This window comes from Porites lutea, chromosome 9 (genome assembly GCF_958299795.1).
Source record: "Porites lutea chromosome 9, jaPorLute2.1, whole genome shotgun sequence".
In the NCBI taxonomy this organism is placed as follows: Eukaryota; Metazoa; Cnidaria; class Anthozoa; order Scleractinia; family Poritidae; genus Porites; species Porites lutea.
The window spans coordinates 10,424,335-10,437,734 of record NC_133209.1 but is presented as its reverse complement, the minus strand read 5'-3'; the positions used below and the strand labels follow the sequence as shown (position 1 = coordinate 10,437,734).

General features: G+C 38.1%; 1 protein-coding gene and 1 long non-coding RNA gene across 2 annotated transcripts in view; both read right to left on the bottom strand.

Moving 5' to 3' along the window:
- On the bottom strand, nt 1–2,038 carry LOC140948597 (uncharacterized). Its single transcript, XR_012167058.1, has 5 exons — nt 1,704–2,038; nt 864–955; nt 592–616; nt 160–245; nt 1–51 (listed from the first exon to the last, which is right to left on the bottom strand). It is a non-coding gene; the product is annotated as an uncharacterized lncRNA (long non-coding RNA).
- Nucleotides 2,039–3,187: 1,149 nt separating this feature from the next.
- LOC140948878 (uncharacterized) overlaps nt 3,188–13,400 on the bottom strand; it is a 12,149-nt gene continuing 1,936 nt past the window's right edge. The window contains exons 3-6 of the mRNA XM_073398144.1: nt 11,458–13,400; nt 7,310–7,390; nt 4,183–4,312; nt 3,188–3,774 (exon numbers count right to left, since the gene is read on the bottom strand). The exon at nt 11,458–13,400 is cut by the window's right edge and continues 417 nt beyond it. Coding sequence (XP_073254245.1) covers nt 3,638–3,774; nt 4,183–4,312; nt 7,310–7,390; nt 11,458–13,400 — 2,291 coding nt within the window. The 3' untranslated portion in view covers nt 3,188–3,637. The remainder of the gene's footprint in view (nt 3,775–4,182; nt 4,313–7,309; nt 7,391–11,457) is intronic.

Here is a 13,400-nt window from a genome sequence, read left to right as displayed (position 1 = left end):
AACGTTGATTCAGTGTAGTCCACTGTTCAGTTATGAAGAAGCTTCAAAAGCCTGGAGTAAACGTTAACCACATCGATCAACCTTTACAGATGGAGCATTACCTTTTACCATTACCTTTTGAATACAATTAAGCCAAGCAACTGAAAAAAAAAAGCTGACCTCGCAATTCATTGCGGAGTAGAAGCTGCCGGAAAAATTGTCACATGTACTTTCAGTCTTAGGCCCCAGTACTTTGCTCGGTTGATCTGCAAAAAGATTGGAATGCGATAAGGGAAAACTGAATGAGGAAATTGGATCGAATTATGTCAATTATCGGGAGAAGCGATAAATAGGTTAGTACAATTTCTATGGTATCAATAAGAGTAGTAGCAGAGTTATATCTTTTTATCTAAATATTATATGACTAAATATCCGTAAAATTTAGCTCTATTGGCGAAAGATTTTATGGATCATGTGTGTATTGAAAAACACTGAATGCGTCATGTTGATTCTTTAGATGATTCTCTTCTCTTAAGCTGCTCATAAAATGGGTAAGTTAACCTTTCCGATCAAAAATCTACAGCTGAAGGTAAAATGTTGATAAGTACAAACCTCTTGACTTTTCAGGACCAAATTTCTAATGTAGAGAAAAAAAACGGGACAGAAGAACTGTTAAGTAAAGATAAGTAAGGTCTCGGGGGAGGGGGGTACTGTCATATATGAGCTGAATTCTAAGACGAAAATACTCAGTTTATCATTTTTTTAAGCAGAGATCACACAAATTTGCAACGAGGATTTATACAAATAGTCTTTCCTGAGTTCCTCGGGATATAGTTCTAACTCACTTCATGAACAATCTAAGTATTTTAAAATCTTAAACAAACCTGTTGATGATCTCCGATGTAGGTAAACGGCTTCGACAAGCTCCAACAGTGGCTGAATAAAAATGCAACCTACTTTAATTCACACTCAGTCCCTGTCCAAAAAAAAAGAAAAAGATTGACCACGATTAAAAGATAATCAGCAGAACTTTGTGTGAACATAGTCACGTCAGAGTTTAGAGACATTTGTAAAAACAGACCAATCTACCAAGAATGACTGAGTCCAGAATTTTCAAAGTAAGTAATTCACTGAATTAAGTAACGCATAAGTGAATATCATTTATCCACCTTCATGTTGTCACATTGCTGTATTTTATTTGCAACGCAATTGATCAAAGACTATTGATATCTGTTTTGATTAAAAGAAGTGGCAGCTTTGTTGATTTTCGATGATTTGCGTTCAGAAGGAGACAGAAGTCTGTTTAAGACTGAGAACATCATAAACTTATTGAAAGACTTGGACGTTCACGACGGTCATCGATCTTCAGCTACTAATTTTACTAAGTGTACTGATCATCGTTTCACAGAAAAATTCCGTTGCAAGTTGAAGTTATTGAGTTCAAGAAGAAGCATCATAGAAAGGGTCATGCAGTGTTGACTCAATAAAACAGAATCAGTTTTGTGTGAATAGAAGCTTGCAAGTTTGTTAAGACCTTCATTTCCTTATCAATGTCGCCATTTAGCACTAAAGCATACACTGCAGATACTATCTAGTGACAAAACAAGTCACAAATAAAGAAGTAATTCAGTGGCGTTCATTCTCTGCTTATTCATTACTGCCTTGAACTTTAAACTTTCTAAACTAACAACAGTGGACATTCGAATTTCAGAAAGTCTGCTTACCGACGTCACTGGGCGATCCAAATGTATGGCTTTACATAAATGAGGAATGGATCCGGGGGAAAGGATACACCAAAAACCAGCCATAATACTGAGGTACCCGATTTCTCCTTCTTTGATTTAAGACAAATTAAGACTTGGAAAACCGAACAGTTAGCATGGCATTGGAGATATTGAAGCTCTTTCCCATCTGCCTAGGAAGTGAGACATATGTACAAGATTAGTGGGCGCTGGTTTGGGTGCGGTGTGTTATGCAGTAATTAAATATATTTACATTGAATGACGTCAACGTCTGGGCTGGAATAACGCGATATTTTGGAGAGAAACAACGGATCATTATTGAAAACTATTCGACTGTGCACACAACGTTATGTGATATTATGCTAAGGAAAGAGTAATTTTAGGCGGCACACTTTTCAGATATTGCCCGGGGGGGTGGTAGCAGTGTATCACTATACCCATAAAAAATTCACCGTAATACCTCAAGTTCTCCCAAACACCGAGAGCAGTAAGAAATGAAATACCACACGGTACACTTGTTTTGTGTTTTGATCATGGCAAATGCTATACAGCTTTTTAAAATCCTATATAAAACATAACACAAACCTGTTCATGAAGTGCGGTTAAGGTCTGAAGAAAATGAAGTGAATGACAAGGGCGAAGGGGCGGGGGTTACTCTCTTAGGTATATACAGCTCCAGCTGGGTATGTAAGATGTTTTTAGCCTTTTAGGCTTTTGTGAAATTCCCAATAGATTTTTTAAAATTTTGGTGTTTAATAGGGAATGGTTTGCTAAAAAATTAGACATGTATGGTTAGCAACCACAGCACCTCTCTTCTATTCGACATTTTGGGCAGAATTTGCCTGTGACCAATTTGAAGCTCTTCTGCAAAGTGGTAACAAATCAATCAGCTACTGGAAAGCTAAGAAAATGCATCAACGTGATCGTGCTGTAACTGTATAGTAAGAAATAGGACATTAAATTTTGAGTCAGGTCTGAAATGTAGTGGAAAAAATCTCGTAATTAGCGTGAATTCCTCAATCTGACCCAATCTCCGTTTTCCAGTTACAGAGAAAAAATATTTATTGATTCATTGAAGTTATTGTTTTTTACCTCATTTTAGTAATTAAAGGTAATCGGGGGGGGGGGTCCTGCCCGTCAGGGGGGTGTTCCATTTTGTTTTACATTGTAGAACCGTTTGGTAGTAATTAATTTCGTGAATGAAGTGGACGAAGTATTTTTGGACACTTCACTGTCCTTTCTATTAAAATTCAACGTAGCAAATGACAAACATATCTGTAACATGGTTATTCAAACAGCATTGCAAAAATCCTACTCCCGTGGGAAAAACATAAAACCTTATATTTAGCCCATCAGAACAGAGCTTTTCTTAGTGATTGTTTCTGACCCAATCAGAAAAAATCTCCAGATCTGAGACTGAATTACTGTATCATGTAAGGATAATAGAAAGAAACAAAGCGGCTAAAAAGGTCTAAATTATTGTTTATTTACAAAAAAAACCACTCAATTTCTTTTTATACATGATCATGTTGTCCCTTTTTTAAATACTGCAAAGTCTTACGTATCCAGCAAAAAGAAGATACAGTTAATATTAGTACAGATTGCATATATGAAAATATTCTTGATCCGGGTTACTCTCCGATAGAGTTTTCATTATAGCATTCTAAAAAGTCGTATTGTGTCAATGACAGACTACAGACGAATTTAACCAAAATAGATACAAATACTGAAAAACAATGAAAACTTGAAGAAAGCTGTCTGAGTTAGATGACAACAAATTTTAAAATTCTGTTTCTTTGTTCACTGTAGTAAGTTTGCAGAGAGATTGTACGATTCTCCACTATCGAAATTTTGTGTACACCAAAGTATTGTGGCTCAAGCTTCAGAGACTTTTTACAGGAACGTCCACCATTTGTTCAGTCAACTGGATCTTCTGAGGGGGAAGGGATGTGATATTGAGCCTGACCTTGAGGGGAGAGGTTTGGACGGACATGGAAGCCAGGATTGGGTCCATGGGCCATAGGAGTAAAAGCTCGCAGTAACAATGTACTAGCTGTAAAGAAATAAGGTCTGGAAATTAACATGGTGATAGTATTGTACGTGGTAACTTTTCAGACAGAAATGTTGCTTTGCAAAAGACTGTATTTAACTTAATTGAAAAATGTTGGTCTGAATCCTGACTGACCATTCTGATTCATAACATTTATCCGCTTTCAAACGCCATTGATAAACCTGATTCGCTTGTACGTTTTGTGGCTAATTCTGAGAGAATATACAGTCGAATACCCTCACGTTATTAAAAAACGATCTACATTGAACAACAAATCCTACAAGCCGAGTAAGCTTTACTAAGAATTCCTTTTGGGAGAAAAAACCAACCACGTGTCATTGTTCTATTTCTATGCTCACATAGGAGTTGTAAACTTCGCAATTTTAATTAAGATGTCGTAAGAATCCTTACCAGGTGAAGCGGAGGGCGCTGGAACAGCAACAGTAAATGGCGCGTCCTGACAACTGGGGCGAGTGTCTAAGGTAGGACTGCTGGTGGACACTTGCTTTGGTTGTACATGAGGGTCTTTAAGCAATTCAGTCTGAACAAATGAAAGTGAGACGAGAACGAGTGATGATATAAACTGACAAAACCTACAACAATTTAATCTTTTAGGCGTCAATCATGACTGCATGAAACAGATATTCTGGGTTTTGAATTTGTGGATCACCAACGATTAATGCAATGCTATTTATTTCAAAAGTGCCGTGTGCGATATGACCGCCTAATACGGTCTATTGCAGATGATGAAACATATGCATCAATACAGAGATGAAAGAGCATCTTTGTATGAGAACTTTCTGTACAGGAAATCAACTAATAGTGGGTTAGTTAATTCCTTACTGTTTTATCGTCATGATGCATGCTTATCTGGAGTTGGCCTTATAAATCACTACCCTCCCTCCCCAAGGGAATGTAACATATACCTCACTTCCACGGTTAAAGGTGTGGTTTACAGGCTGAGGTAGAGTCTAGAATGAGGTATATTACAATATTTACAATCTTTGATCAGCGGTATGAAGAACTGGATTTTCCGGTTCATAGTTTTTCTGGGATATATAGGGTGGGATCTTAAGTGTTTTGTCTGGACCAGAGCGGCAAAATGCAGCTGAGTATGGTCTGGTGACAACTAAGGGATTAGGGGACAAAGCGGCACACCCCTTTCCCCGTTAAATGCCGCCGTGACCGCCGTGTTGTCACTAAAATCGCCACGTATATTTTCAAGAATTTCTTAGTATATAAGGCGAACATTGGATATAGTGGCATTATTCGCTACGTCAACTCATCGCAAACGAGCAGTTTTAAAACATGGACAATGTTAGAATATCAGTTGAAAAAGTGCATTTACAAGAGGCTAGCCAGCTTGCAAAAGCTTTGACTGAGAGAAGTTTGGTATTTTAGTAAAAAGGTCGCATACTGGCAATGGTTGCACATGGAGGCTGGACTCTAATAACATAAATAAAAAATTAAATGCAGATATGATCGTTGCAGTGGTAATTGCAATTTCAGCAATTGCAAATGCAGTCCCGAAAATTTTTTCGAGTTATTTGCAATTGCTTAAAGTGCAATTACCACTGCGACGATCATATCTTCATTTAAATTTGTATTTTCCGCACTTCACATCATAACGCTAACACGTCGATGGTTTTCAACGTTTATTAGCGGAGCGCGCAGCGGAGCACCATGGGTAAGAAAATGTAGTAAACTACCCATCCGAGAAAATTTGGTAATCACGTGACCGTACACAGACCGTCCGTCCGCACCACAGGCATACCAATGTTTACTCTCACACTTTCTAGCTACTTTGGGAGCCCAGGGGAAAACTGATTGCACATCAATGTTCTGATCAATTGACAGCTGTCAAAAAAACGTATCCGCTGACCAGTATCACCTGACCGTATCGCGGGCTCAGGTGTCGACCCATCCAGGTCGAGTATATGTTCATGAACATCGCTTGCAGGAGTACTCAAAATGCCGTGTGTATCAAACGCTTTTTAAGATTACACATCGTCGTCATAAAACTATCAAGAAAAAATAAACACAATAAATTCTTTATTATGTTGAAGCGTAACTCTTTTAAAATTTCTTTGCAAATTTGGAGCTTGTCAAAAATTCGAACCGGCTGGCCGTATAGGTGATTTTGGAAATTTTTTGAACGGTTCCGCTAATAGCCTGAATTTCATCCGATTACTTCGAGTGGTTATTACTCTCTCAGTAACGTCTGAATCGACCGGCCGTTAACGCCGTCCAGTGACGTCATTACTCCTTGAACTTTACTTTAATTCATGCAAAAAGTAAAACACGATTTTCAAGTGGCAAACCGAGAAATATCGCTTGGAAATGTCTGCATGATACACAACTGCTTTATTTTTTTCGATTGTAATTCATGTTTAACGTTCAAACTATCAACTGCATGCAGTACAACTCTGAACCGGTCGCAATCACGCAATGAAATAAACACACACGGAACACTCACTTCGTTTAAAAACACAATGATTTGCTTTACACGTGACGGTAAAAATAGCAAGAAGGTCGAATTATAACATTGATCTCAGAAAAATTCGCGTAAACAAAATCGCCGGCCGCCGAAACCACAAAGCGGCTCTAAATGAAAAACCTACCGACTCTCTGGAATGATTCTTTATTCGCAGTTCAATTTAGCATTTCAGTTTCGAAGACAAGGGCAATTTTGCTGTTCAAGATAAAGATTGAGCTTATCGAAATGTTTGAACCAAACAAAAGATTGTCAGGGATACGATCCGCTGAATATCATTATACATAATTATACGAATGTTTAGACAATCAACCAATCAAAATCACTACCCGGTTTTCGGGTAGTGAGTGACGTCTCTGGACGGCATTAACGGCCGGTCGATTCAGACGTTGTTGAGAGGAAAAAACGACTCGAAGCAATCGGATGAATTTCAGGCTATTTCGCTAAAAGCCCACGCGTGTTTCGATGGTCCTGAATATTGAGTGAATGCAATTTGTCTTGAAAAATTGTGAAACTGACTGCCAATTGTCTGAGGTCTGTATGATAAAAACAGCGCCTCATAGTACTCTTTCACCTCAGATGTGATGTATAAAAAGTATAAAAGGTTGGTTCGCACGCACCCAGATTTGTTGGCAAGATTTTGTAAAGTAAACTTGTCGAACGCAAAAAATCGGCCTGATTTGTTTTCCACGCCTAATCTACTGTGATAGTCAAGAGCCATTATTGCTCTTAAATGTGAGCAAAGACGATTGCCAGTGCTGTTTTTGGGGTGTACATATAAGGCTATCAACTCGATGCAAGATTTGTTTCACTCTAAAATCACTTAGCCTTTTCCTCAAAAGTCAAACGTCGAATGTGCCCTTGTGGATCATCTGTGGATTACAAGTTTATTGTTTGTTTTAAATTATAAATTTATTAATGGGAGGCTAAGCGTGTAACGGACGGACAGAAAAATTGAACTGTTCACATTAATACTAAAAGTCTTCAACTTTAGAACAAAATTGCTTAAGTTAACTTACATAAAAGAAGTTCAGTATGACTAACCTGAAAGAGGTGAGGAAACCGACTATTCCAGTCGTTCTCTGATGGCCATTTACATTTAGGTATGGGGTTCCCATGAACATCCTTCAACAAAATACAAAACAATACTTAAAAACATCCATCTCTATTTCGTAAAGTTTGTACGTGTACACATTTAAAACCTTCAGGATGGTACTACAGGATAGAATCTACGTACGAATATATAAAGTGGGAAAGCGGAAAAAATGTTTATCTGACAACAGCTTTGACAAGATGTACTAAATTCAAACTGACAGGACTCGCAACCATCTCAACCGGATGAGGGTACAGGTCGTACAGTAAACAACAGCGAATAAGAACCTACTTTTAAGTCTGGTAAATTTTGGGGTACTTATTGGCAAGATAGACCAGCTAGGTTCTTAATTAGGTTCTTAATTTTTATGAAGGAGATAATAATAGATTCTTAATTACCAGAAAAGTAAATAATCTTGGGTTTAGTCCTCAAATTTACAGTATTTATTGACAATTGTATTACTACACCATAACAAAATCGATGACCGAATTTATATACAGTTTGGTACAGTATAAGCCCGGTGGCTTCTCTTGGGCTTCCTCGCCATGAGAGTATGTTCTTGTTATACTTTTAATTTGCAATTTGAAAGTTACAGTCTTTGGTTAAATTGTTTATCGTAATTTAACTGTAACCAACATATAAGAACCTGCTTGATCTTGCTTGGCTCAGGGGATTCTTAATCCACTAGCTTCTTATTCGCGGGTGTTTACTACACCGATCGCTTGATCGTGAAGGAAATAATCCGCTGTTTTTTTACAAATCATACATCACTTCGACTTTTTCCAATTTTTTTGTTGATCTACCAATCTGCGTAAAACACTGATTTTTTTAACAGCCAGTAGGTATGGTAGGAACAAAATGTTAAAAGATGACATCAACGAGATTTGCCAAACAGCTAAGAAGTTTTCGCTGTAAAAGGAAAAGCATTTATTTTTCCACGAAAACATATATAAGACGCCTTTGGCTACCATATTTCAGGCGTTCAGATAGTGGGGAGTGGCACGAAATAATGATAAGAGGAGCGTAAAAAGAAATCGCAAGGGAGGGAGAGAGGTCCCCTATTAAAACCCCTCGCCGTTTTCTCGCCCTTTGTTCTTTTTACGCCGTCTGCACTCTCTGAACGCCTGAAACAGGCCTCTCGTGGTCTATACATGACTGAGTGCGTTCTGAGAGAGAGAGAGAGTAGACAGCCGTAGTCGGAAGTTTGTTAATGACAGAAACGGAGTGTTAAACATTATTTCTTTCCAAAATATTCTGCCCCACAAAACTCACAGATCACAGTGAATTTTTTGTTTTTGTGGACGGGAATTCGTTACGTAATCAAACGAAAGGCGGGAAAATGCAACCACGCGACAAATCATCCGAGGTGGATTTAACCAATCAGCTATCGCCACGTCACTAGGCTTTGAATGACATCGTTTGTTGTTTTTGTAGTTTGTTCAGTTCGCTCTTCAACGGCAAACTGTTCAGGATGAACTCTGGGATGAACTCAAATTTAAGACAGAAGCCATTTTAGTTCTCAGTAGACAAAAACCTTGTACCAAAATAATTTAAAGAACATTGAATTCTTGTTTACATTTTTCAAGGGCTAAAGTTGTTATTAGTCATCTGCAATAACACCAAAGGAAATTTCTCATGGTAACCCGAGAAAATGAATGTCAAATTTCACAAAATTACATCTTACACATGGAATTTTATAAAGATTTACAGTGAAACAGTAAATCGCAGTTAATGGAGAGTGACGCGCCAGAGCTCCCGGGAATGGTTATTGTTAAAATGGGTCGCGAGGAGGGGGGTTTTCAAGCTCTACTCACACAGCTACCTCTTCTAATCGTTTGCCATGAGTTAATCATTTGGCGGTTAACCATTTGCGGTTCTGCTATGGTCTGAAATGTCGGTGCAGTATGTCATGTCAAGCCGAGTCGGTAATTAAGTTACTAAAGTCCAAAGCGACGAGCCCCTAACCTCTTCTTACGGTCGCAAAGCCGTAAATGAATAACCGTTAAATCGCATGGCAAACATTTACAAGAGGTAGCCGGTTGTGTGAGTAAAGCTTAAAAACCCCCTCCTCGCGACCCATTTGAATATATTTTGAATTTAGAAGCAAACCCTCACTCATTACTGTCATTTCCATAGACCCTCGCCCCTCAAATTATTTGCGACAAAATATTGTTTTCTCATACCCGGAGATGATACGAGTTTCTTTTTCTTTATTTCTTTCTCTTTCGGTTTTTTGTTATTTTAAGTTATTATTAATTTTTATGAAAATTATTTTATCATTATTATTATTATTTTATTTATTTATTTTCATGAAAATTATTTTTATTTTTTCATGTTCCGGGATGTTCCGGCATGTTCCGGAATGTTCCATGTTCCTGGTTTTATTGACGCCCCGCAACCAGAGGCGGCCCAAGCTCACTACAGGAACGCGGACTTGACTCTTGCTCGCGAGCGGTGTTGTGTTACAAACGGTTATTTACAAAGCCTTGTATGGGATGTAAACGGTTTTTCTTAAAAGAGAGAAAAAATGTTATGTTTTTAAATAAAATCGACTTACATTATTGCCTTGTTGTATTCTTTATTGTTTGCCCGCGTCTCAGGCCGTTTTGAAGTGTTTTCGGCGACTTAGCGCTATTTTGCCATGTAATATGTTTGGTTGCTTGAGGTTTTTGGTCCTACTGGTCCGATCCAGTGCGGTACACTCCGCTTGGGAGATAGGCTGGGCTCTAGTCACGCTTTTGTCACATGAAGAAGTCGAACGTCACGCCGATAGAGGAGCGGTGTTCCCCCTATAACGCCAATATGGAGTGTTGTCTTTCTTTGCGTTTGAATTTAATATAGTGCTGTATAGGAACTGCGTAGTTTTTTTCCACGGCGACGTTAACCTGTGTTTCACAATTGTTGTGAAATGTGACATTCATTTTCTCGGACTCTCACGAAAGAATTTCTTTAGTGTTATTACAGATGACTAATTACATTTTTAGCCCTTGAAAAATGTAAAAAAGAAAGCAATATTCTTTAAATTATTCTGGTGCAAGGTTTTTGTTCACTGAGAATTAAAATTACTCAATTTCCTGGTGCATTCCGTCTTAATGAGAAAACATCAAGGAAATGTTACATACGGCAAGGATTCACCTATTTTTACTCTTTACCAAGGAGTTGTTAAAAGCTCAAGGAAACATCATTTATAGGGATATTTTACGACAGCGCAAAGCTCCGCAGGATTTGATTTATATGGCGAGTGTTCTTGGAAAGTTGAAAACATTAGGCTACTTACGCGATGAAAAAATGGGCACTTTTGCTATACAGTGGAGAACAGCGAAGTGTTTACCTGTGAAAAAATTTTTTTGGTGTTGCTTTCAACCGTTGTCTTCGAGAAACAATTCCAAAAAACAACGCTTCACCGAACTTCAAGAACCAGCATTTGCCAAAGAAACGCAAGAACTAACAAACAAAAGAACAGCCATAAAAAAAGACTTCTTTGTTTTCTGGACTTTCAAGAAAACTTCATTTGACTTAAATTGATTTTGTAGGGGCCCAGGACGATAAAGGTAAAGCTGTGAGTTCAATGTGTTTACTGTTCACTTTTTTCAAATAGCACACTAATTAAGCTTTTTTGTTTGCGTTGAACATGAACTGAACATCTTTCATTTGCTTTTATGATTGTTGTTTGTTACTTTATGAACTGTATGAATTAAAATTGATTCAGAAATTAATACTGTGGAAATTATGCGCTTTTGTTTAGCTGGAAGTTCTCAGTGTTGTTTTCGCCCAATAATATCACCTTATGGCTGCTTGAAGAAACGAAATTTTCCTTCTTGTGTTCAACTCCATGTTTTAATATCAGCTGAAGTTACTTGTTCTTAACGTTCTCTGTTAAAACATGTTATGCAGTTAGCTTAATCAGTTGAAAGAGATGAATTTGAAATGATACTTTGAATCTGCTTAAGTTTCTGATTTGATTTCAAATACAAAATCTCGTGTTTTGTCGAGTATAAAAATGACAAAGAAAAGAAAATGGTGAAAGGCAAGAGCTGATTAGAAATAAACCGTAAACAAAGGATAAAGAAACAAATTACGATAAAATTGGAAAACTTACGTGGTAGGATGAGTACAGCCAAGTGATGTTGCCGTGCTGCTGTATCGCAGATGTGAGATCCTTCACCTGCTGTGGAGTCATCTTCACTTCTACAAGGTCTAGTGTCTTCAGGTGAGGAGCGCAGCTGAGATGATTAATCAAGCTGCTGACTCCTGCACCCAGAAGAGGATTCCTTGACATGTAGAGCGATTCCAAGTTTGGAAGATATTGTTTGAATAAAAAGTCGATGAACTCGACAGCAGGTGATGATGTCACATTGATACCACCGATTGCTAAGAACTTCAGTTTGTGTGTTGGTCGGATGCCCCTCAGTAGAGACTCTGCTAACTCAGCATCGTACACTTCACCGTCTTTACCCCAAACCGCTATCGCGTGTGGAGCGGTGATAAACGGCATCATCTCACCCAGCAGTTCCACTTCTGACCTGTACACAAATCCAGCATAAATATCACGAACCCTGGAGAGACCATGACGCTTTGAACAACAGCTGCTCCTGCTCTCTTCACTTGACTCATCACCATTCATGTGTTTCCTCTTTGTTGTCTCATCTAAACTAACTAACGCCTTTACCATTTTATATGGAAAAGAAGGGATGCCATCATATTGCTTTTTTACAATTTTAGTAAAATAAAGGTAAGAATTGTTTTCTTCTCCCATTAAAAAAAACTCGTCTACTCTACGCCATGGAAATACATTCAAAAATTCTGATGCTTTCTGTTCTCCTGTTCTACTAACTATAACGGCGTTTAATTGTTGTGCTAGACTTATTAAGTTATTATAACTTTGCTCTGTATACTTGTCGCTATCAGAGAAAAATATGTACATAACTGAAGCGGTAGTTTTAACAAAATTTTCCGTTGCTGCGATGTTCAGCTGGTCAGGATTTAAAATGAAAACACCTCCTAGATTAGAAAGAAAAGTGGGGAAAAGTTCTTTTCTAGTGTGTGCTGAGCACTGGAAGAAAAACTGTGTACATAAAGTTAAAAGATCTGTTTGTTTTTCTGGCAAATCTGACGCTGACGGTGTTTGGTTGTCGAGGCTGTACTCTCCGTCTTCCTTCGCCGCCATTCCCAACAGATAGATCAAGATCTCGCGCGCGGCTTTTTCTGACATTTCAGCAGCAAATTTAAAAACTTCATTCAACTTAAAGATCTTTTCAATTGAATCGACTTTGAAGAGAGGATTGCTTTTACTTTCTTGAGATAACAGTTCTTCTTTTAGAAATAAAGAAGCCAAAAACTCCTGCATGGATTTGTGAATGAAGTGTACGCCTTTGCACGGATTAAGAGCGGACATGTTTAGCAGCTGAAACAACCCGGCCTTGATCAGTTTCTCAGTCAAAACGTGATCCGCCAGTTTACTGACAGGAAAATAAAGTAAATCTTGTAGAAGTGCGTCAAAAGCTAGTTCTCCTACTTTACAGAGTTCTTCTTTGTGGTCGTCAAATTTTTCCGCCTGCTTTTCTTTTCGTTCAGACATATTATGATTAAACATAGTCTGTATAAACTGCTCAAAAATCATCGCTCGTGATGAAGGTAGTCCTCCACAATCCTTTTCGTTCCAAACCAACACCAACATCACAAGCAAAATAGGTATTTTTCCTACATCGTTTAGGTCTTGTTGCTTTAAGTATTGAAAAAACTCTTTAACATCTTGATCATCTTCTAAGAATCTGCGGACGAACTCTTCTTGTCGCTCACGGTCAAAACCGTCAATCTCAAATTGAGCATCGCTGGAACTTTTCATCCCCTCTCCTTTCATGTCTCTAGACGTTATAATAACACAACAATCCCTCAACTGTTTTTTCTCCCAGATTTTAAGAACAGGTGATTCTCTTTCTGCGCTGTGTACGTATTCATCGTAGCCATCCAAAATAAGCAACACGTTTTCTTGATGGCGACGAACGTAATCGTACAGGTTGTCAGTGGAAATTGGACCATCAC